Source organism: Crinia signifera, chromosome 8 (genome assembly GCF_055691185.1).
Source record: "Crinia signifera chromosome 8, ASM5569118v1, whole genome shotgun sequence".
In the NCBI taxonomy this organism is placed as follows: Eukaryota; Metazoa; Chordata; class Amphibia; order Anura; family Myobatrachidae; genus Crinia; species Crinia signifera.
This window is the reverse complement of record NC_139224.1, coordinates 45,875,003-45,897,709: the sequence shown is the minus strand read 5'-3', so window position 1 is coordinate 45,897,709 and position 22,707 is coordinate 45,875,003. Positions and strand designations below refer to the sequence as shown.

General features: G+C 45.1%; 1 protein-coding gene across 6 annotated transcripts in view; it reads right to left on the bottom strand.

Annotated features, from left to right (window-relative positions):
• Nucleotides 1–22,707, bottom strand: part of ZC3H7B (zinc finger CCCH-type containing 7B) — a 76,568-nt gene that overhangs the window by 46,431 nt on the left and 7,430 nt on the right. For 5 of the 6 annotated variants that reach the window (XM_083156282.1, XM_083156281.1, XM_083156284.1 and 2 more), the window contains exons 4-15: nucleotides 17,447–17,644; nucleotides 13,962–14,120; nucleotides 13,805–13,885; nucleotides 13,584–13,640; nucleotides 12,214–12,253; nucleotides 11,121–11,293; nucleotides 7,622–7,859; nucleotides 6,927–6,976; nucleotides 5,451–5,604; nucleotides 4,633–4,794; nucleotides 3,184–3,383; nucleotides 622–722 (exon numbers count right to left, since the gene is read on the bottom strand). In XM_083156282.1, coding sequence (XP_083012408.1) covers nucleotides 622–722; nucleotides 3,184–3,383; nucleotides 4,633–4,794; nucleotides 5,451–5,604; nucleotides 6,927–6,976; nucleotides 7,622–7,859; nucleotides 11,121–11,293; nucleotides 12,214–12,253; nucleotides 13,584–13,640; nucleotides 13,805–13,885; nucleotides 13,962–14,120; nucleotides 17,447–17,644 — 1,613 coding nt within the window. The remainder of the gene's footprint in view (nucleotides 1–621; nucleotides 723–3,183; nucleotides 3,384–4,632; nucleotides 4,795–5,450; nucleotides 5,605–6,926; nucleotides 6,977–7,621; nucleotides 7,860–11,120; nucleotides 11,294–12,213; nucleotides 12,254–13,583; nucleotides 13,641–13,804; nucleotides 13,886–13,961; nucleotides 14,121–17,446; nucleotides 17,645–22,707) is intronic. The other variant, XM_083156280.1, reaches the window with a different exon arrangement.

Genomic DNA, 22,707 nt, shown 5'->3' with positions numbered 1-22,707 from the left:
CGAGTCAGGGGACGCCGCAGGGAGCCTGAGGACGGTGGCAGGCAGGGAGATGGAAGTCTCCCTGCCTGCCCCAGAACGTTTGTGGGTGGAGGTGGGCTCCCCGGGAGCCAGGCAGCACAGGCTGCCCCCCGGGGGTGCCAGCAGGGGACCGGGTATATTCACTACACCCGATCATGCATATGTAATGATCGGGTGAAGTGAATATATGAATATCTAATGAGCGGCTCGGCTCCGGCCCCCTGCTGGCTGGTCTATGTAAAAAAAAATATATATATTTTTTTCTTTTTATTAAATATATATTCATGTGCTTACAGCACATGAATAAAAATAGCATGCCCCTCCTCAGAATAAAATTCCAGATTTTTTGACACCAATTTTAAAAAACAAAACACTTTATTTTAAAAGTTCACCTTCCACTTCACCATAAAAAGATAGCGATTGCTGCTCGGTGAATCATGGCGAAAAAAACCTTGAAATGTATTTGCCATCTGGTCATTGAATAGGGTGATTAACCGTTTTAGTCAGAAATTCGCCTTACAGCACAAAATCGCCATAAAAACCTGGCGAATCAGCCTCATTGAATACCGCCCTATGCCTGGTGGCCTGTGACGTAGCACTTACTTGTGGTCAGGAAAGCTGTGCTGATTGCTGGGATTAGTGCAAACATCTGGATTCTCTGGATTTCTCTTGCTAATGATCTGAGGTTTGCTGTCAAAACAAGCCTGTGGGAAGCGAGATTAAATAAGAAAATTAATAAGAAACGTTAGTTCCCTCCAGCATCACTAACCGATAGTAGTCAGAATTAACTGCCATTATAACATCATCAGAATGACCAAAATTAAAATAGGCTCCAATTTGTTGGTTTCAGCAGAATTCCAGTGACATAGAAGCTCTGCACAAGATCTGCGTCTCTCTTCTGCACGGATCACTAGCACCCATTCACTATTACAGGACTTTCATCAGGCTGCTCCCATCCTATGGAATGCCTTTCCATGCACAATAAGACTCTCCACTAGCCTCCAAACTTTCAAGCGTTCCCTGAAAACTCACCTCTTTAGGCAAGCCTATCATATTTAAGTTCCACACACATAACCCTCTGAGGCACTTATGTATTATATAGCTTTTTTTTCTGGACTTACAACTTGTGTTGCCCTCCTTTGTCCCTATAGATTGTAAGCTTGCTGTCTGTTTTTACCCAGTTTGTTTTAGAACTGTCTACAATGTAAAGTGCAACGGAATCTGCTGCGCTATATAAGAAACTGTAAATAAATACATTTAAACTGCCTCTAAAATCAGGCAACTGTAATGCTGAAATTGTTCAGCTGATAGGTCATAATACGCAATCTGTGATCATAATATGCAATCTGAACACCATTCTAAAACATACAGCAACTATGTTGATATTACTGGCTTCAGAACCAAGAACAGATCCATCAGTCCCATCAGTAAACCAACGTCCAATAAGCATAGCTCTGTTGCTATTAGCTATATTGAGAATAGGGATATTTGGGATCCTTATATTAGGATTACTGGTAAAGAACTGCAAATATTTCACCTCGCTTGCTCTTCAGAGCAACCTGTAACCTTACGGTGTATACACAAGATTATTTTGTGTAGTTTGGAGGCGGAGCTTATTGTATACTAATGAGGCCCATACAGCAGAACTCGATTGGACAATTTCCCCTTTCTACCAATGCTTTACTCGGGTGAGCTGCAAACTCCAGCAAGTTTCACTATCTTGATTTGCAGATTCTAACCCTATAAATTATTGGAATCAGTGAGTCAGAGATTATTAACATGTATTGACAATCACTCTGATCGGTGAATGGCGCTTAAGTACTTTATGTTAACGGTTATGTCAAACTTTTTCAATTTGTAATACAATAAAATACCTTGTAATCCACAGAGTATAGCCACCTGAGGTCACGCCAACTATGTAACCATATACATCAAATACATACGACATAAGTAAACCAATTTCAGAGTTGGGAAGGGAAGATCCTTTAACAGTGTGTATAGAGCACTAGGTCTATTTATACTGGACTCCAACTGGACATTAAACGCCATAAATGCGGAATTCCCTTTAGTTGTGGCATTGTAAGGTCTATGTTCTATGGAGTCACCATTGGCGCAGAGGTGTTAATGCTGGATAAATTATAAAGGTATCTTTAGGTATTTAACACTAGGGGCCCTATTCAATGCTGTCTTCCTCGACAGCATTGAACAGGGGATCTAGGCAGAACGAGCCCGACTTCGCAAGCAGTCGGGCTCATTCTGCCGAGAACGGCCGGGAATTGACAAGCTCCCAGCCGCAGCTTGCCGATTCCCGGCTGCTTTTCACGGCTACACCCCCTTCTCGACCCGCAGCAGGCGGGACATTGAATCCCACCCGCAAAATTTCGGTAGAGCAGACCGAGAACGGGACAGGGTCACGGCTGTCGGGCCAGCCCGACAGTTGTGACCCAAAATTGAATATTCCCCTAGATGTTAAAAAGGTGCTCAGGATGCTCACATCAATGCTTACATGCGTAAGTGGGTTGTTCCCACATCATCAAGGTATCTTTGATACAGTGGGCGCACCGTGGCAATGTTGGAAGCTCCTTGTATAGCCTGTTACAATCATACCAGGGTGTTAAATACCTAAAGATACCTTTATAGGTTTCTCCAGCATCTGTTAAAAGTAAGCTTCATGTAAGTTTCCACCCTTAAAACCTCTGCACCAATGGTGAATCCATAGTAGATCACAATTTCATAACCATAGGGGATTCTGCATTTATAACGCTTATTTACAGGGGACTCAAACTGGACATTAGACCTACTACACAATAGGGTTGTCAGTTTATTTTTATCTTGTTTGTGCGAGAATTCCTTACCACACTGTAAAAGGATCTTCCCTTCCTGACTCTGATATTGGTACCTACTCACGTATGTATATGATGTACATGGTTACATAGTTGGCGTGACCTCAGGTGGAAATACTTTTTGTTTTTATATGTCGATTTGATGCGTTTGGCGACACATTGTATTTCCGCTGTCGTCGCTGCCTACGGTGCAGTGTTGTTTGTCTTATTTGTACTTAGTTGTAATCCAAGTCACAACTGCAACTACAATTTGGCATGTGTCAGGATTTAGAAGCATGGAAACATGACAGTCACAATGTTGCTGAATTCTCCACAGATTTACCTGGCATATGAAGGTAAAGATGCCTTTCTGCTCATGTAGAAGCCGGGGCACACTCCCTGGCTTCACCAATCCAGGGAGCTGGAAGAGCTGATCTCTGTGTAAAGCCCCTTTCCTCTCCTCGTTCCAAACATCGATTTCCTCCTGATAGTACGCAAATGTGCAATTATCCCCATATTTACAGTCCTGCCGGGTCTGGATGTCTGCAGCAAAGTAGAAGCATATGTTATTCTCAAACGTTATCGCAAAAAAGTCAAAACCTCTAAAACATGCATAAATTCATATAAACAATACTGACTAAAATTTGATTAAAGCAATCATGTGATAGACAATGCAAATTCGGATGGGTCTACCCTCAATGAAAAATAAAGATCATTTGTTACAACAGTTGCTTTGTTCTTAGTATGATACCGTTTAAAGACCAGTATGGACTGCTATGCGACCGATTTGCAGAGCACCCAGAAAACTGCATGCAGCAACCCCAAGACTTAAAGCTAGGGGAAAAAAAAGTTACTCTACCACCTTGTAACCAGATGGCAATCACCAGCAGATCATATTAGTTAGAATTTGTGCTTACCTTCCTGCAGGGTTGGAATGGAGCACAGGGTTACTGTGGTCCCAATGCCTGATGGCCCTTTCTCTAATGTCAGCTTCTAGACTGTTCACTCTTATTATACATTGTCACTCTTACCCCTTTCAGACCATTAAACCAACCCGGGTTATTTGCATGTTAACCCAGGTTGATCTGCGGTCTGATAGTGCCAAAGCCCTGTTTACCGGGTCGAACAATCCAGCATTTCTTAAAGGGGTCTCAGTCAGGACTCAACAATATACAAAATCCCAGGTGCAAAGTGTTCCCGGCCGATATACTGCGTTGCCCGTACACTCTGCACAATGCAGCGGTACGATGGCACAGTCTACCATTCAGTAAAATTTCTTTGTACACAATTTCTTGTGATTGACAGTTTAGCACAGCCAACCAGAAGATATAGCATACAGTATGACCCGAGAAAGCATACAGTAGGTGTACACACTGGACAATCTGGCCAAATTGGAACATACAGCCCCTAGATCATTTTAGTGTGTGCCCGAACCTAAGATATAACTTTCTTCTATAACTAATCCATGGTCCTGAAATAGCAAGAGGTTTTGGTGTTGCGCAGGCTTTGAACCTGAATGCCTTGCCCGCACATACACTTGAAGTTGGAATTTAAAGGTAAAAAATACACATAAATATTAGTGATCCGTGCCAAATGACATGCCTGAATGTTGCACTGTGCAGTTTCCCTCTTATCACCACACAAGAATATGCGTTAATGGGGATTATGGTGTTTGTTTCTCCTTGTGACACGCTACGGATGTATTTTCGTTCCCAATTACAACATAATACATTTGACTGTGCCGTGCACTGCTGCCCTCTTCTGTTCAATGACAAGCAAGACAATTTCTGACCTTTGCACAGCATGTATGGCCCGTTAAAATTGACTTTCATGGGCCGCTGGCGAATCTTGAGCCATGCTTTGTTTTCAGAACTCTTCATTCGCGCTAATAAAAGGTCTTTTTTACACCTGTGCTCTAATTTTTCCCTGTGGGTGTAGTCCAGAGCCTTTGGACCTAAAGAAAGAGAAAGGGAGACAAAAACAATATACATTTAAATTACCCTGCAGCTACAAGATAGGAGATATTCATACACACACTATAATGTTAGGTAGTCGGGCCGAATAAAGCGATCACTTCGAAAGTTGTCCACACAGAGAAAATAAATCTGATCTAGGCGCTCAGGCCAGGTTCTGAATCACCTAGTCACAATACTTTCCTGTCCTAGCGGGTGTGGTATAGGGTACCGACAGTCGGGATCCCGACAGTCATTAGCCCGATGTCGGGATCCCGACTGCCCAGACTCAGACCGCATGGTGAGCGCAACAAAGCCCCTTGCAGGCACGGTGGCTACGCTCACCACCTATTCTATTCTCCCTCTATGGGGGTCTTGGGCCCCCATGAGGGAGAATAGCCAGTGGCCGTCGGGCACCCGTCTGTCGGAGTTGTGACAGTCGGGATCCCGACTGTCGGGACCGCGTCCGGCATCTGTCCTAGCTATAGCACACTCCAAGCTAGCCATATTCAGCTGGATTTTCTACCATACTGATTCATGGGCCTGATTCAGTCCTGCATGCTAAGCAGCATTTATTCAGGTAAACGCTGCCCTTGCCGAACGCATATTTCACACAAAGGGTTAAACATGGCATTGTAAGATATGCAGTGCGCTTTACCGGTCTTTTCATAACACTGTTGGCAGCCTTGCTTGAAGTCATAGGTCTGTGCCAGTGGGTTTGTTGGCAAGGCCTGGGGTAAGAATGAAATATGGGTCTGCATAGGTATATTCTTCTGTGTAAACAAATGGTTCATCATCATGTTCCCTCCAGCCTACAAGGAGAAAGTGAAAACAGATTAGCAGTTTGTAGTAACGACAACTTTTCATTACATTGCTGGGTGCTTGGTATATGGGGTACAAAGGGCCTGATTCAGAGACAGTTGCAAATGCCGGTACAGTTACGATTCCTATGCAACGATTGTGTGAAAATATGCAAATGTCTCCCATACAGGGATTTGTCTGGTGCCGTCTCAGATCTGCCACTTGTGCAAGAAGACGCAACCATCGAAAACAGAACGGTTGATCAACGACCTTCTTCGCAACCCTATGTTTGCCCAGCATGCCCCTTGGAAGATGCTGAGATCGTTTTTACTGCCTATAGGTTCACAGTTGCGAGCTGTGACATGGCCCCACAGCGCATGTGTTTGAGAAGCCACCGGCTCCCGCAAACACCCCCCACCCCCCTGCTTACCGCCCACAAAAGCTCTGTGTCAGTTACTTTTTCAATAAATTCTCCCTGTGACTGGCACCACAAGACCATTGCTCCGCTGCATCTGTCATCATCATCACGTCCTTCTCTGAATCAGCCCCAAAATTGGGTCCTTTGGTGCTGGTGAAAATTTATGTGAAGGCACTAAGCCAGTGGCGGCCGATTGTCCTATGCCAACCAATAGAACATGGCGGCAGAACAAACAGCTTCCCTTTTCAAAGCAAACAAAAGACCAACATGAATCCATTGTAACTTTAAGCAAAAGCTTTGTGTATCACTAATTAAATGATCTATAACACTTCCAAAAGCCAGATACAAATCATTATTCCACATCTGAAGCATTCAGTGAGTTACGGTAGTAATATTTGACCATTATGGTTCATGAAGCTCCTGATGTAAATTACTACCCCGGTGAAATTCCCTCTTCACACTATTACAATATCATCAAATCATCGGCTTTGTTAGGAAATGCCCATAGAGACATCACTTGATAACCTTGTATTTTGAAACTCTTTATGCTCTTCCTCATATCCCAACACTAATTTCACGTCAGTGATGGCATCTCTTAGGAAGTACAGTACATGCTATACTAGTTATGGCCTATCTAAATGACGGCTTAGTTATTATCTGCTCCAATATACGGTCGTTAAATCAACACTATTAAGACTGACTTGCACTAATAATGTGTGATAACCTTACAAAAAATAAACACTTCTCTAATAGCGGGTGACAAAGTTTTAATGCAGAATTAAAAAAAAAATATCAAACAAGAAAAATGTTGGATCCAAAAGTGCTGTTAATACAACCAATACATCAACCTAAATGAGTTCTTCGTGTGACGTGCTTCACGGACATATAATTATGAGCTCTTTAATGACGACCCACCTTTTGCTTCTGGTTTCCTTTCAACAATAAAGGATCAAGATGCTTTGTGTCTGCACAAATGAAATAAAAAGCTGTCACTGTTTTGCATATTTATCTGTCAAAGCAAAATCATAAACAATATATAGAATATGCGCAAGTATGCGGTCAGCAGAGTTTGCAATGCGGTAATGCCACTTCCCATTATGCAAATACATCAAAGCCTATAAAAGGTTGGGGAAGTGAGCTAGCTTGCGAGCAGGGCCTTCTGACCCCTATGACTGTTATTACCCAGTTTTGTTTGATCACTGTTACTAACTGTAAAGTGCAATGGAATTTGCTGCGCTATATAACAAACTTAATCAATAACAGACCAGCTTCAGCACAGGAAAGTGCTAAATACACTCTGCTACAAAGTGTATATAGAAAATGGTTATAAGGGTCTACAAAAATCAAGTTCCCCTGTCCAAAGGCTGTAGACTTCATACTGATTTTACAGCGAATACTTTTATTATTAAAACAATAATTGAATTTGTTTTTGTAGATTCCTCAGTACCGTAAAGGCCTATTTTACCTTTTACCCAATTCCTTCTTATATGTCAGTCAATGTTGGAAGGAAGAGGGAGCGAGAGAGGGGGAGCGAGAGAGCCTTCACTAGTGTTTTCACTTGTCAGTAATGTAGCCCAAGCCAAGTTTCTGAATCATTACCCACTTATTACCATTTCCAAAGGTGTCCAAACTGTCCAGTGTCTCCCGGGTTGGCTCAAAAGTGTCCAGTGTATCCAAATGAAGACTAAAAGGCTGCAGGGGTACTAACGGCTGCTTTAAAGAATCAAGCAAGCTAAAGGGAGCCAGCGGTAATGTGGAGGGTGCTGGAAGGACTGAAGTACCCAGTGTAGAAAGCATCTGATTGGATGTGGGAAATACTGGTATCAGATGTGGCACCTGTTTGGATGCCTATAACAAAAAAAAAAAAAAAACATTATGGTGTAGTCTATTAATGCATCAAGTGCTTACATCCTACACTGAAAAGATCCTTTTGCAATATGCAAGGGACATGAAAATATATGGTTAGCCTCTAGAATTGAAAACCAAGAAATTCTGAATGAATGCAAAATAAATTCTCAGATGAAGGAAGCAAAAGAAAACCTGAATATCGGTTTTAAAATGTAAGTAGGTATCTCCGTACCCTGCTTAGCAGAGCCCATTCTGGCAGAAAGGAGATTCACATAGAGGTAGTCACCAGTCTGGTTTCTGCAGACACATGCATAAGGGGTATCCAATCAGCAGCAAAAGATTATTGGGGGCAAAAAAGATACAGGCAGGGGCGAATTTAGGGGTCAGGCCGCCCCTAGGCACAACATTTTTGCCCCCCCCCCTCCTATTTTAATGTAATCATATATGTATATACAATGTTATTTATATATTTCATAAAAATGTAACTGTAGCCCACCTCAATATTTTTTTAAGCACTCTGGACTGCTCACTGTACGGAGGACCCCGGAGGGAGGGAGGCACTTATTAGTACAGTGTTTTACAGCACAGTGTGTCTCACTCTCCATCAGTCTCTCTCACACTGTGACTGACTGAGCGCAGGGAGGATCTGCACACCACTCAGCTCAGCTGCTGGATACACAGCAGCCAATAGACTGTGTGTGTGTAGAGTAGCCAATGGGCGGGCGCCGGCAGGAATGAATCTGAGACATTTCCGGATGCGCAGGGGGACCATCGGACCCAGCCACTAAGTGGTGATGTAATGTGCATGGCACAGCGGGTGGGCAGTGGCGGGTGTCGAGCGGCGCTGCCGCCTACACATGATAATTCATGTCTGCAGCGGCGGCGCTCGTCACTTGCTGCTGCCCACCCGCTGTGCCATGCTGCTATTTTAACAGAATGTCAGCCTGCCTGCCGCCCTGAGGCCGGTGACTCACATGCCTAGGCACAAATCCGTCCCTGGATACAGGCGTTCTTGGCGATCCTTTAGACTGCGGATACATTTATTTATTTTTGCTAAAACACACATGGGCATTGGTCCTAATGCTCACACCCACCCTCTTTAAATTAATTAGCTTAATTCATTAGCTACAGTAGTTCTCTATGATAGAACCAACAAATCTGCTTTATCTAGAAGCACCTTGGGCTCCTGATAAGACTCCTACATAAATTATTATAGCTATGTGCTAATGCGCCTTTACTCTTGTGCACAAACCATATCATCTGGTTTGGTTCCTTTTCAGCAACAAGAATCCAGGGGCAGATGTATTATAGTGGCGCTTATGGCAGGAAGGGACATCGACAAGATGTATTAAGATGTTAGACTTCTCCCTCCGGCGAGATCCCCTGTAGCAGACAGCGCATGAGCTCATGCTGATGTGCTGTCTCCCCCCTCCGGCGATGTCCCCTGGAGCAGACAGGTCTCCCCTCCTTCTGGGCATGAACGATATCTACTCATGCGAGAGGGCATCTCGGAGCCAGCAGCAGAGTTAGCATTGTTGGATAGTCCGGGCTGGCAGAGACACTGGCAGAGCTGGGCTGGCAGACACTTGAACAGGTGATATATGCCTCACAAGCAGTCATACATCATATGTGATCTGCAAACACTAGAGAGGCTTCAAAGGGACAGCAGCAATGAGCATTAGGTTTGTGCACATTTAATACATTTTTTTTTTAAAAACAGCGTTAAATAGTTAAGTGCAACACTGAACGCTGGTTTATACATCACACACCCTCACCACACAGTGTCCTAAAGGCCCGATTCAGACCTGCATGTGACCTCACAGTGGAGAAAAAAATCATTTGATGGTCGAATGTATGGGAGCAAATTAAAATCAAACAAAAAGTGTAACTACAGACAAGTTCATATCAAACAGACACACTACCAGACTTTCATACCAGTTATATTTGGATAGAAGTTGGTCTGGTGTATGATCAGCTTTACAAGCAAAGGAGATCCAAAAATTGGCCTACACTATGGGAGAAGTCGCATGAGATCCTCCTTGAGCCACCGCAATATACCATACGCGGTCCTTTGCATACAATATATTGCATGCGATCCCAGCCAATCCCTGCTGCAATCCGACAGATCTCTCCTGCAGCCAGTGTGACTAGCAGGCTCCGGTGCGATGCACACAGGACCACGCATTGCATTGGATCTGCTGTCAAAACCATGCAATTTGGATGCTTTTTTATGTGATTGATCGCTGTAATCGCATAAAAAGTGACCAAATTGCATGTATATCGCCTCATGTATGGGCACCTCAAGACATACAGTATTTTCCCTGCAACTCCCACTCAACGAAATTCTGCCAACACACCAATAAGGAAAACTTCGACATAGTGAATCTCCAAGGCCATGAACTAAATGGCCTTGGAGTTTCAAAAAGAATTCGTCACTGACAGCCAAATAAGACTCCGCTGCCAAATCTCTCTCCCACTGTACAGGCTGGGGATTCGTGCAACGTCACATGAAACCCCAGGACACACAATAAAAGGAAAAATAAAGAATGTTTTTCAAAAAATAACAGTAGGCATCATTAGTTGACCTTAACATAAAGTTTACCTTTTGCAAACAAAATAAAAATGGCATCAGACTGCATAGCGCACCTTGGGCATGACAAACTTGTGCAGCAAATACAAGATACACTGTATTCACCATATTTTTAATAGAGATGTGCAGGTTCGGTTTTACTCAGATTTACTCGGTTCTCAAATCTGGATCTTATTGGCTATCCAAAACATGCGACAATCAATAGCCAATAAGATCCACATTTGAAAACCAAGTACATCTAAATAAAACCGAACTGCACAATTACAAGATAAAGTTATTCAATAAAGTTTTTTTTTATAAAAAAACTCCCCAATTTAAATTTGGGTATTAAAAATGTCAATACAATATTGAATACATGCAAATATCAGTACTATTTTCATTTACCAGAGAATCATCCGTTGTAATAATGTTACCACTTCCAAACAATTCACACAGGAATTAAGGCCCATACACACGTAGCGATTTTGGGCTGTCCAGATCACTTAGAAAGTAAGCACGGATCGCTAAGTGTGTACAGGTCCGCACAGTTCACTGTTCACACATCGCCGATGCATCACATGTGTGCAAGCAATGCTTGTTGAGTGATCTGTGCTTAAGAACCTCGCTCAACACGGGGCTTCAGACATACTACAGTGGTGTTAAAAACGCAGCAGCAGGTGCCCATCTCTTACCATCTCCAATTCCAGGAAAGAGTCCAGCTCATCCCCAATAACGTCATCGGTAAATAAGTTGGTAGGGTCTGTTTTAGAAGCCATCGGGAGAGGACACTCAGCAGGTTTGAGGCTATCATTCTGACAGATTACTCCCAGTGGGGAGGGGAATGGTTTTGAATCCAAAGAAAAATCTGCAAGAAATACAATGACTAGATATGAAAAACAATTTAAAAAAGTTTGAAAATTAAAGTAGTGTGTACTTGTTCTTTAACCCTTTCAACCCTAAGGACAAGTGGGACAAAAAACCACTATCATATATAAGTACAGATGTTGGGCCTAATGCATGGCAAACCATGCTCAGCACAGGGCTGAGAAAACCTTCAACAGTGTAGAGCAGTGGTTCTCAACCTCGGTCCTCAAGTGACCCCAACAGTTCATGTTTTCCAGGTTACTCAGCAGGTGCACAGGTGTAATAATTACTCACTGACACATTTTAAAAGCTCCACAGGTGAAGCTAATTATTTCACTTGCAATTCTGTGTGGAGACCTGGAAAATGTGAACTGTTGGGGGTACTTGAGGACTGAGGTTGAGAACCACTGGTGTAGAGGTTAAGTAATATTGGGGCTGATGTATTAAGCCTTAACAAGAGATAAATGCAAGGGTGATAAAGAGAGATAAATGTCCAGCCAATCAGCTCCTTACGGACTTTTTTTCAAACACAGTCTGTAACATGGCAGTTAGCAGGTGATTGGCTGGACGTTTATCTCTCCTTATCACCCTTGGATTTATCTCTTGTTAAAGCTTAATACATCTGCCCCATTGTGCTTAAGTATTTGCATGAACACTACAGTATATGTTTTGTAAGCCGCAATTTTCTATATTGACATTATAAAGTATGTCAATACAATGATCAGTTCAAGCATAGATCCGAACTGTGCAAAGTACATTAAGCAACGTTAAAAGTAAATATGAAAATACAAGCCAGGTTTTTAGCTTTTACCCTGTAAAACAAACAAAATGGATCGCTGTTCTGTTCTGCGATGGTCACAGAGGAGAACAACGATTTCTGTAGATAAAATATCAAGGTCTGTCACATGACAACTAGCTCACCTGTGTAAATGTCATCAACAGATCCAATAGTGTTGGAAGCCTGAAACATATGACAAATGAGCGGACAAAATTGAAATACACCTCAGAGAAATATTACATGGAAAATGCTTAAACCTTTTAGAGATTTCATGGTTAATTTTAAATGTCTTTCTATGTAGGCAAAAAAGTAAACACGCATCCAATGACTAAGCTGTTTGTAGACACTGTTGTTAACGTGACACTGCATTATTAGGTGCATAGAACATTCAATAAGCAGGAGTTCTACAATGATCTATTAATAAGCTTGGAAGTAGGAACAATTTTTGTTTCACAAAAACACAAATAAAATACACAGAAATATTTGTGAGGCTAAAAGCACCCAATGCCTACACATCCTGCAAGATGCCTGAGACCTACCGATAAGCGGTATCATTCTAATCAGTCACACTGCTGTCCTGCATTGGACACAGAGCCCTGAGGTTACACTGCGGAGCCGAGTCACTAATGCTGCATATACACGCACGCGATTTGTGTATCCAGTGACATTAATGACAATGATTTTAAGAATTAAAATACTGTCTAGCTTGTACACCTTTTAAGAGGCCATGACGATTCAGCTAGAACCAAACATCAAATGTTCTGGAGCAGTTACACAACAATCACAAGTATGTGGTACCGGGGGCCGGGGCTATGTAGGTGGAGGCATATGTTGGCATGCAGCTGAGCCAGTCGGGGAGGATTATGCTGGCCACACATCAGACCAACTTTCATCCAACTAGTTGGTTGGATGGAATAAAAATCTGGTACTGGATGGGAGCAAATGACAAAGAGCAATTTGCTCACAAACTCAGGAAATGGACAAAAACATTCAGTGAAATTATTAAAAACCATCAGATACAACTACATTACTTTGTCTCAGAGACAGGTTTTGTCGATTTTCAGAGCAAAGGACTGAATTACAAATTACATTTGCTCCCATCCAGTACCAGATTTTTATTCCATCCAACCAACTAGCATTAGACTGCCATGCTTAGAATGTTGTTGGAAACATAAGTTCAACTTTATAAAAATCAGCTGTTTGTAGGGGACAAGTGCACTTTATATTTACAGCCCCTTTGTGTCACTCTCTAAAAGGTGCCCATACACGGTGCGAGGGTGCCGTGCGATGCGCGCTCCCGCTGGCATCCCATCACACAGCATAGAGCCTGTGCAGCCCATGCTTTTAGATTAGCTTCGGATCGCATTGCATGCAAATCACATGCGATTTGATCGCATATGATGCGATCTAGTTCCAAACGCACGGAAATATTGTACCGTGTATAGGCACCTTAACAGTTGGTAACAGGCAATATCAGAAATGCGGGGGGGGGGGGGAACCATGTGAAAATTACCTTACAACCAACAGAAGAAATCCCATTACTCATCAAACCAAATGTTTCAAGTTCTTGCTGCCGAAATACAAAAAAAAAAAAAAAAGTTAGTTAATAATAAGATAAGGCAAAATACTTTCACCAAATATTGCTATTAAATCCTGCATTTATGAGCATCAATGGTTATTAATTTAAAAAATGATTGATGTTGCCACAGAATATCACATGACTGCATGGTGTACCTGTGGCCTCTTGTAAGCTCTGCGCTGCTTTAGCCCCAGCTTCTGCACAAGCTCCTGTGCAAGTTCTGTTACATGCTCATCCTGAGGAACAAAGATGAGCACGGTGTTAATTTCCCAATCACAGACATAAACAAGCCGCTTGTTTTGTTCCGCCTACCTGTACTAGCACCAATATCCTGTGGCTGATGCAGCCGTAGGCTTCTTGATGCTTTCCAAGCTTGTCCAGAGCTTTGGCTTTACGATACAAAGCTCTCTTGTCCTCCTCATCTAGGCTCAAAGCTTTCTCGCTGTCTTCTAGCGACTTCTCAAATAGACCCTGGAATAGGAGGGCACAGAGCAATGAAGGTACCAGATAATCATTTATTCAAATGAACTGTACATCCTGCACAACAATAACTTACTTTTAAATTACAAGTAAGTCATTGTAAAAGGAAACAGTTTTACCCAGAAGCCTCTTTTCCTTATGGTATAGAACAGTGATGGAGAACCTTTGCATTCCAGCTGTTGTTAAACTACACATCCCAGCATGCCCTGCAACAGTTTTAGCATGGCCAAATAGCAAAAATGTAGCAGGGCATGCTGGGATGTGCAGTTCAACAATAGCTGGAGGGCCAAAGTGCATAATATGTGTATATTATACAAAATGATATATTACAAATAAGATCTCTATGTCTCAAACTTGTATCACTGAGTTGAGATTAAACATGGCAAACTCACTGATCAGTGCCACAGAAATGTAATATTATTTCAGCTTTATTAATACGCATCAAAAGTCTCAAACGTGACCGTGAAATATTAGCTTAAAATAATTGAGCGTGTTAAATCAAAGAGAAAAGTGATTAACGTTGTTCCTGTGTGGTTGTGACAAGTCTTGTGTTAACTATGAACCTCACAAAACAGACAGCTATACTAATGTCCATTTTAGTACCCTGCCTCTTTCGTGCAGTTCCTCTTCCCTGCCTGGGGTGTCGCTGTCTGCTTTGGTGCTTCTAGTGCAGGTCTGGTCTGCGTATCAGTGGATAGGATATTATATGCAGATCCTAAATGATGGAGAGCCAGCCAGTAAGGTTTAACTCATGTATCTACAGCTCTCCGTTAGTTGCTGAAGCACCAGCCAGGAATGGGATGCTCCTGTGTCCACTTCTACTTCTTCAGTTTGGTGCACATGATGATACCAAACAACTGAGAATTTTTTTTCCATTTAAATAGGCTAAATCAGGGATCGCCAACCCGTCGCTCGCGAGCGACAGGTAGCTCGTCTGGTGATTTGTAGTAGCTCGCCTGACCTTTGACATGATTGCGGTTGTCGCTTGGCGGCAAGTATACCTGCGTCCCCTGGGATGCGCTCCGCCCGGACCGGCATGTGTCTCCCCACATCGTCAGACTCCCGGAGTGGCTATATGCAGGACCCCCACTGCTGCCAATGAAAGAGACCGGGATCCGGGGTCCCAATGAGAGGGAGACTTGCCGCCAGAGAGGGAGGAGACGGGATGCGCTGCTGCTGACTACGTAGTGTCCGCGTAGGAGCCGCCACCAGTTGGACCTCTACTGCAATCAGATCAGGAACTGGAGGGATGCTGCTGATTGGTGAGTGATATTTCACTGCCGAGGGCTGAGGAGTAGTGTAACTGGAGGCGGGGGTCCGGGCTGAACAGTGTCCCGGGGATATGTGTCTTGCTGGGAGAGTGGTAGCATCAAGTACAGTACACCCAGGGTGAGCAAGCCCACCACCATTGTTCCGTGTTACATACAGTGGCGCATCCCAACTGATCCCTTCATCCACACAATATGCATCCTCCCATCCCTGTGTACCACCTACCCACCACGGGGCATCCTCCTCATCCCTGTGTGCCTCCTACCCACCAGAGGGCAGTGTGTGTGTGTGTGTGTGTGTGTGGTATCCCCACCGGGCATGTACCCTGCCAGGTCTGTTAATTAAAAATCAGTTGGGTCCCATTTTTTTAAATCTGGTCAAATCTGCTGGCTATTATTTTAAATGTTAGAGGGCACAGTGTGTGTGTGTGTGTGTTTGTATCTGACACTGTGGGGGCATACCTGATACTGTGGGGGCACACCTGGCCCCATGGGAACATATGTGTATCTGGCACTATTGGGGGCATATGTGTATCTGGCACTGCACTATTGGGGGCATATGTGTATCACACCCCCATTTTCATTGGCCGCACCCCATGTTGCTACAGCTCTTAGAGCGCTGGCCATGCCCCCACAGCAGAAAAAATGGGGGATGTAGCCTCACAGGAGTACCATGGTAGTAGGTGAACCCCCTAATTTTGTCCCTTCTCTACCTCCAGTGTTGGGAGGTATGTATGCAGCATATTGGACATTGCAGTGTGTGGCATTTTGTGTCTGGGGCATTGCGGTGTGTGGCATAATGTGTCAGGGGCATTACAGTGTGTGGCATAATGTGTAAAGGGCATTTATTTGATTATTATGCAGATATTATTTTTTTTTTTTTTAGTAGCTCTTTGGGCGGTTTATTATGTCGCGAGTAGCTCCCGCCCCCAAAAAAGGTTGGAGACCACTGGGCTAAATGGACGATTACAATAATAATACTTGTGTGATGCTAATTGAAGAAAGCACATTAAATTATCACTGTAAGCCATTTATTCGATTATCTAATGGGTAGCAAAAAAAATCTGTCCAGGCCAATTTAGAAGTAGACCAAGCAATCATGCATCTCTTTTCACAGTCTCTTTGCTTTATTCATTGACATAGCAAAGACATGTTGGTATACATAAGGGAAATTTCACAGGCGAAAAAAATCTTTGATAAAGCTGCAGTTGGCAGTGAAACGCGTTAGGTGAAATCAAAGTTATCACGCCCAGGACCTAACTATTGTGGACCACCTTGCCCAGTGTGGACTCTTGGATACCAGATACCCCTTTACCACAAAACTGCAAATATTGTGGCGGACACTGCTCCTGAGCCCCCCAGTGACTTATACCATCTATTTATTACTGTGAGAGGACCCTGTGAGCAGAAGCCTTCCTTCCAGCGATAATTCATCCTTGGCGGACACCGCACTCTGGACCATCCTGGTGGCTATAGTCCAACATAGACCACTAGGACAGAAATACCAGCAAAAAGCGGAAGCCTATGGTTCTATCCCTCCAACAGCCATTAAATACCGTGACAAATAGTGAGGATAAACATCGCTTGTTTCGAAAAAAGTGGACTTCCCTGGACCAAAAGGTCACTCGACAATCGGTAAAGTAAACTTACCTGTGACCCACTACACCCCCTTTGTTCCCCTGCGCCATCCACACTTATCCATTCTCCTGTGGCGTGTTTTAGTCTCGTATTATGTATTAATATTGTGCATCTTTTTGTATATTGTTTAAATATTTGTTTTTATTCCAAGTAAAATAATATTAAATTTTTGTCAAATTGGTTTAATTCATTAAGCGCTGCTCACGTGCCTTGTGCTTGATTGGTTGTATGTTGGTATACATGAAACAATAGCTTTTATTTAATACATTTAAAGGGAAAGGGGGGGGGAGGATTAAGCGGTTTCAATGAGCTGTATGGGTACCACTTCCGTGTAACAGAAGCGCAGACTGGGCCAGCAGAATATCACAATATTTTCGAGCACATTACTTCCCAGCTTGCGCAGACACTCACCATGGAATAATAGCAGCAGGATCGGTTCACAAACAGCCGGCATACCAGTTCTTGGGAAAGGACCAGTTCCTCTGATGCTGCATACTCAGCCACTGTAAGTCCTTCCGTGTATTGCCCTAGTGCCAGTTTCACTTTGCCTTCAAGGTACAGCTCATTGCCCTCTGTGAACAAGTTTTCCACTAGCTCCTGCAGGAAATGCTGAGTAGAAGAATGGAAAGTCAAAAAGAATTTTAAAACAAAAAAAAAAAATAGAAAAACTCTGTTATAGGTGCTCCTCCTACTACTTCAGTACTACGACAAGAGACAGAGATAACAGGAATACAATAACGTCCGTCCTCTAGATCTCCTCCAAGTGTGGAGCTAAAGATTAAATCCTAGACAAAACCGATCACGATAATAAACATAAGTTAGTGCTGACACTTCAATAATGTTCCATCTAGCACCCTTGCACCTTTCAAAACCTGTGCAGTTCCTCATTCCTGCCTGGGGTGTCGCTGTCTGCTGTGGTGTCTAGCACATTGTGGCCTGTATCTCAATACAGACAAGACTGTACTAGAAGCACCAAAGCAGACAGTGACACCCCAGGCAGGAATGAGGAACTGCACAGGTTTGGAAAGGTGCAGTGTGCTAGAATGAACTCTATAGAAGTGTCAGCACTAACTTACCTATTTAATAAAAAAATAAATTACCCATGGTGCATAGCAATCTGTGATAAAAGCAGGGTACCCAACACTGTACAAGGATATCCCCTCTAAGGGACCTTCACTTACCAGAAAAGGCTGGCATGGAATTCTACACTCCTTTACTAAATTGCGCCTTGGTGCCTGGATGTGGTATATAACATTAACATTCAAAATGTCGACATGGTCAGAATGACGACAGTTATGCCACCCATACACGATGCGCACCGTGTGTTTTGAAGTAGATGCGATTAGATCTAGTTCAAAAAGTACATGCTGCACATTGTTGTTGTGCTGTGCGATGTGATGTCCGCGGCAATAACCTGGGTTATTGCAGGGTCTACCCAGGTTTACAGCTTGGTGAAAATGGTACTTCATTAACCCAGCTTGAGTGACCTGGAAAACCAACCCTGCCAGCTTCCATGGTCAGACCCTGGTAAGGATGCAGTGTAAACAGTTTAACACAGGGTATTTGATCCGCGTTATGCTTAAAACCTGCACGTCTAGCTGCGTATGCAGAGGTTTGCCTCAAGGGGGTGTATGGGAGTGACATGCAGGGCAGAAACCCATGTGTAATGGGGCTGATATGGGAATAACCTGGGTCCAAGGTGCAGTGTAAACAAGGTCTGAACCAGGTTGAAATAGTGTCCAGAAACCTGGATCTGACCTGGCTTTTTGGTGAAAAAGTGGTATTAATAAGGCCACTATGAAGAAGTCATTCATTTATTAAATAATGCACAAAAGAGAGGACTTGTGTAATAGCACGGCACCCATTACGTAGTTAGCGTTGCGTCCCTGTCAGAATCAGCGTAGTGTTCGCGCGGCCAGCGTAGTCAGTCAGAAGTAGCGTAGTGTTCCCGCGGCCGCTAGCGTCCCTGTCAGAAGTAGCGTAGTGTTCCCGCGGCCGCTAGCGTCCCTGTCAGAAGTAGCGTAGTGTTCCCGCGGCCGCTTAGCATCCCTGTCAGAAGTAGTGTAGTGTTCCCGCGGCCAGCGTAGTCAGTCAGCGTTACGCAGTTACCGTAATCAGTCAGAAGTGAAGGTGAAGTGACTGCGACTGTATTATTTCTGACGCTCGTATAAGCTCCTTGTTAATTAGGAATGGCTGCAGAACCTCTCACGATGTTTAACCTGCCGCAGACAGATGAGGAGTCGGTGCCATTTTTCCAACCGCACCATTTGCTGCCACTGACACAAACCTGTCTTAATGGCCACCCAATGCGCTTGAGTATGAAGGAGTGCATGTGGCGCAATAATTACTGAGACACAGGAGAGTCTCAGACAGATGGAGAGCCTCTCCACCGGCGTCCGCCAGCACAAGGTATCTGGTGGTTACCAGCGCTGTGTGAGGTGCTCACTAGGCTTGCCATGGACAGATCCGGACTGCCGCGGAGTCACTACGCTAACTACGCTAGGCAGCCATTGGGCTACGCTGACAGCGTAGCTTAGCCTACGCTGAAAACGTAGCGTAGCCGGGCTATTACACAAGTACCCTCCCCATGGTCAACAAGATCACCAAAGGCCTGCTGACGCCAACTACAATGTGACTGGCATTACTTTTATGCTCCTTGGATCATGGAAATTCTGGAGTGGATAACAGAGCGATACTGGGGCGGACTAGGTGGGCGATTGCAGCAGGAAAGCTTAGAGACTATGGCTAATACACAACCACAAGGAACCATGCTGTAGGAGTAGATGATCCTGAGGAATTTATTGCTGCATTCTAAAAAGGAATGGGTTTATACACTGGTGGGAGTAAGGCAGTGGGCTGTCTTAATATCACCCGTCTTCTGTCTGCCAGATTATTCAAACTGACAGCCTAGCATTTACAGACAAGGAAATAATTGCTAAAGTTAAAAAGAAAACTACTCTGTACCTGCAAAGTGCTGGTTTTCGGTGGTAATATTGTTCACACTTTGTATTGTTACATGTTTTACAAGTATTATTATCATCCTGTATTTATAGAAGGGATCCGCATTGCCTAGTTAGGACAAGTACAGGTTACATAGCTGCATCAGCAGATGGCACTGAAATAAATATCAGGGTGGCAGAAAACTGCAGGATGTGTTGCCAAAGATGGTTTCAACTAGGTGATTCATCGCGCCCTACGGGCGCTCTTCACACCGTCGTAAGGGGCTGCGCCCCCTTAATTTGTGAACGTTTGTATATGAGAAATATGGTTAGAATTGTATGAAAGATGCCTGTATTGCAACTTAGGTGTCCGCGAATCGCGGGAGGGGGGGTCGCGGAGGGTGCCGCGAATTGCAGGAGGGGGGGTCGCGGGGGGTGCCGCGAATTGCAGGAGGGGGGGTTGTGGGGGGGTGGATGCTGCGAATCGCGGGAGGGGAGGGAATGCAGAGAATCGCGGGAGGGGGGTCGCGGGGTGGGTTGCCGCAAATCGCGGGAGGGGGGTTACGGGGGCGGGGGTTGCGGCGAATCATGGTAGGGGGGGTCGGGGGGGGGGGGTGTGCCGTGAATCACGGGAGCGGGGGTCACGGGGTGGGGTGCCGAGAATCGCGGGGGGGGTGTGTGTGTGCCGTGAATCGCGGGAGTGGGGGTTGCGGGGGGGGTGGGGGGGGTGTGACGCGAATCGCCACAAGAAAAAATCAACACAGAAAGGTCAACACATGTAAATGTTGACATAAGTGTGGCACTTCATTGGTGTCCATGTCGACACATGAGAATGAATATGAAAACATTCAGAAAATGAAAAAAAAAACTTCAAAAACTCATGTCAACCTTTTTCATTGTCGACCATAGCCATGTCAGTGTTTTCCATGTGCAATTTAATTCTGGAGCTGCCGCGAATCGCGGGGGGGGTGCTGCGAATTGCGGGAGGGGGGGTCGCGGGGGTGGGTGCCGCGAATCGCGGGAGGGGGGGTTACGGGGCGGGGGTTGCGGCGAATCATGGGAGGGGGGGTCGCGGGGGTGTGCCGTGAATCACGGGAGGGGGGGGGTCACGGGGTGGGGTGCCGAGAATCGCGGGGGAGGTGTGTGTGTGCCGTGAATCGCGGGAGTGGGGATGTGGGGGGGGTGGGGGGGGTGTGACGCAAATCGCCACAAGAAAAAATCAACACAGAAAGGTCAACACATGTAAATGTTGACATAAGTGTGGCACTTCATTGGTGTCCATGTCGACACATGAGAATGAATATGAAAATATTCAAAAAATGAAAAAAAAAAAATTTAAAAAACTCATGTCAACCTTTTTCATTGTCGACCATAGCCATGTCAGTGTTTTCCATGTGCAATTTAATTCTGGAGTTGCCGCGAATCACGGGGGGTGCCGCGAATTGCGGGAGGGGGGGTCGCGGGGTTGGGTTCCGCGAATCGCGGGAGGGCGGGGTTCACAGGGGTTCCGGTGGGGGGTTGCCGCGAATTGCGGGAGATGGGGGGTCACGGGGGGTGCCGCGAATCGCCACAAGAAAAAATCAACACAGAAAGGTCAACACATGTAAATGTTGACATAAGTGTGCCACTTCATTGGTGTCCATGTTGACACATGACAATGAATATGAAAACATTAAAAAAATGAAATAAATCTTCAAAAACTCATGTCAACCTTTTTCATTGTCGACCATAGCCGTGCCAGTGTTTTGCATGTGCCATTTAATCCTGGGGCTGCCGCGATTTGCGGGAGGGGGGGGGGGGGGTTGCGGGGGGTGGGTGCCGCGAATCGCGGGAGAGCGGGGTTCATGGGGGTTCCGGTGGGGGGTTGCCGCGAATTGCGGGAGGGGGGGGGTCGCGGGGGGTGCCGGGAATCGCCGGAGGGGGGGTTGCGGGGGGTGTGACGCGAATCGCCACAAGAAAAAAATCAACACAGAAAGATCAACACATGTAAATGTTGACATAAGTGTGGCACTTCATTGGTGTGAAATATGAAAATATTCAGAAAATGACAAAAAACTTCAAAAACTCATGTCAACCTTTTTCATTGTCGACCATAGCCATGTCAGTGTTTTCCATGTGCAATTTAATTTTGGAGCTGCCACGAATCACGGGGGGGGTGCCGCGAATTGCGGGAGGGGGGGTCGCGGGGGTGGGTGCCGCGAATCGCGGGAGGGCGGGGTTCACAGGGGTTCCGGTGGGGGGTTGCCGCGAATTGCGGGAGGTGGGGGGTCACGGGGGTGCCGCGAATCGCGGGAGGGGGGGGTTGCGGGGGGGTGTGACGCGAATCGCCACAAGAAAAAATCAACACAGAAAGGTCAACACATGTAAATGTTGACATAAGTGTGCCACTTCATTGGTGTCCATGTCGACACATGACAATGAATAAGAAAAAATTAAAAATAAATCTTCAAAAACTCATGTCAACCTTTTTCATTGTCGACCATAGCCATGTCCAGTGTTTTGCATGTGCCATTTAATCCTGGGGCTGCTGCGAATTGCGGGGGGGGGGGGGGGGGGGTGCCGCGAATCGCGGGAGGGGGGTCTCCAGGGGGGGTGCCACCAATCGTGCAAGGGGGGGTCGCGGGGGGGTTCTTTTTGCCGCGAATCGCGGGAGGGAGGTCGCGGGGGGGGGGGTGTTTTTTCCGCGAATCGGGGGGGGTGTCACGGGGGAGGGTTTGCCGCGATTCGCGGGAG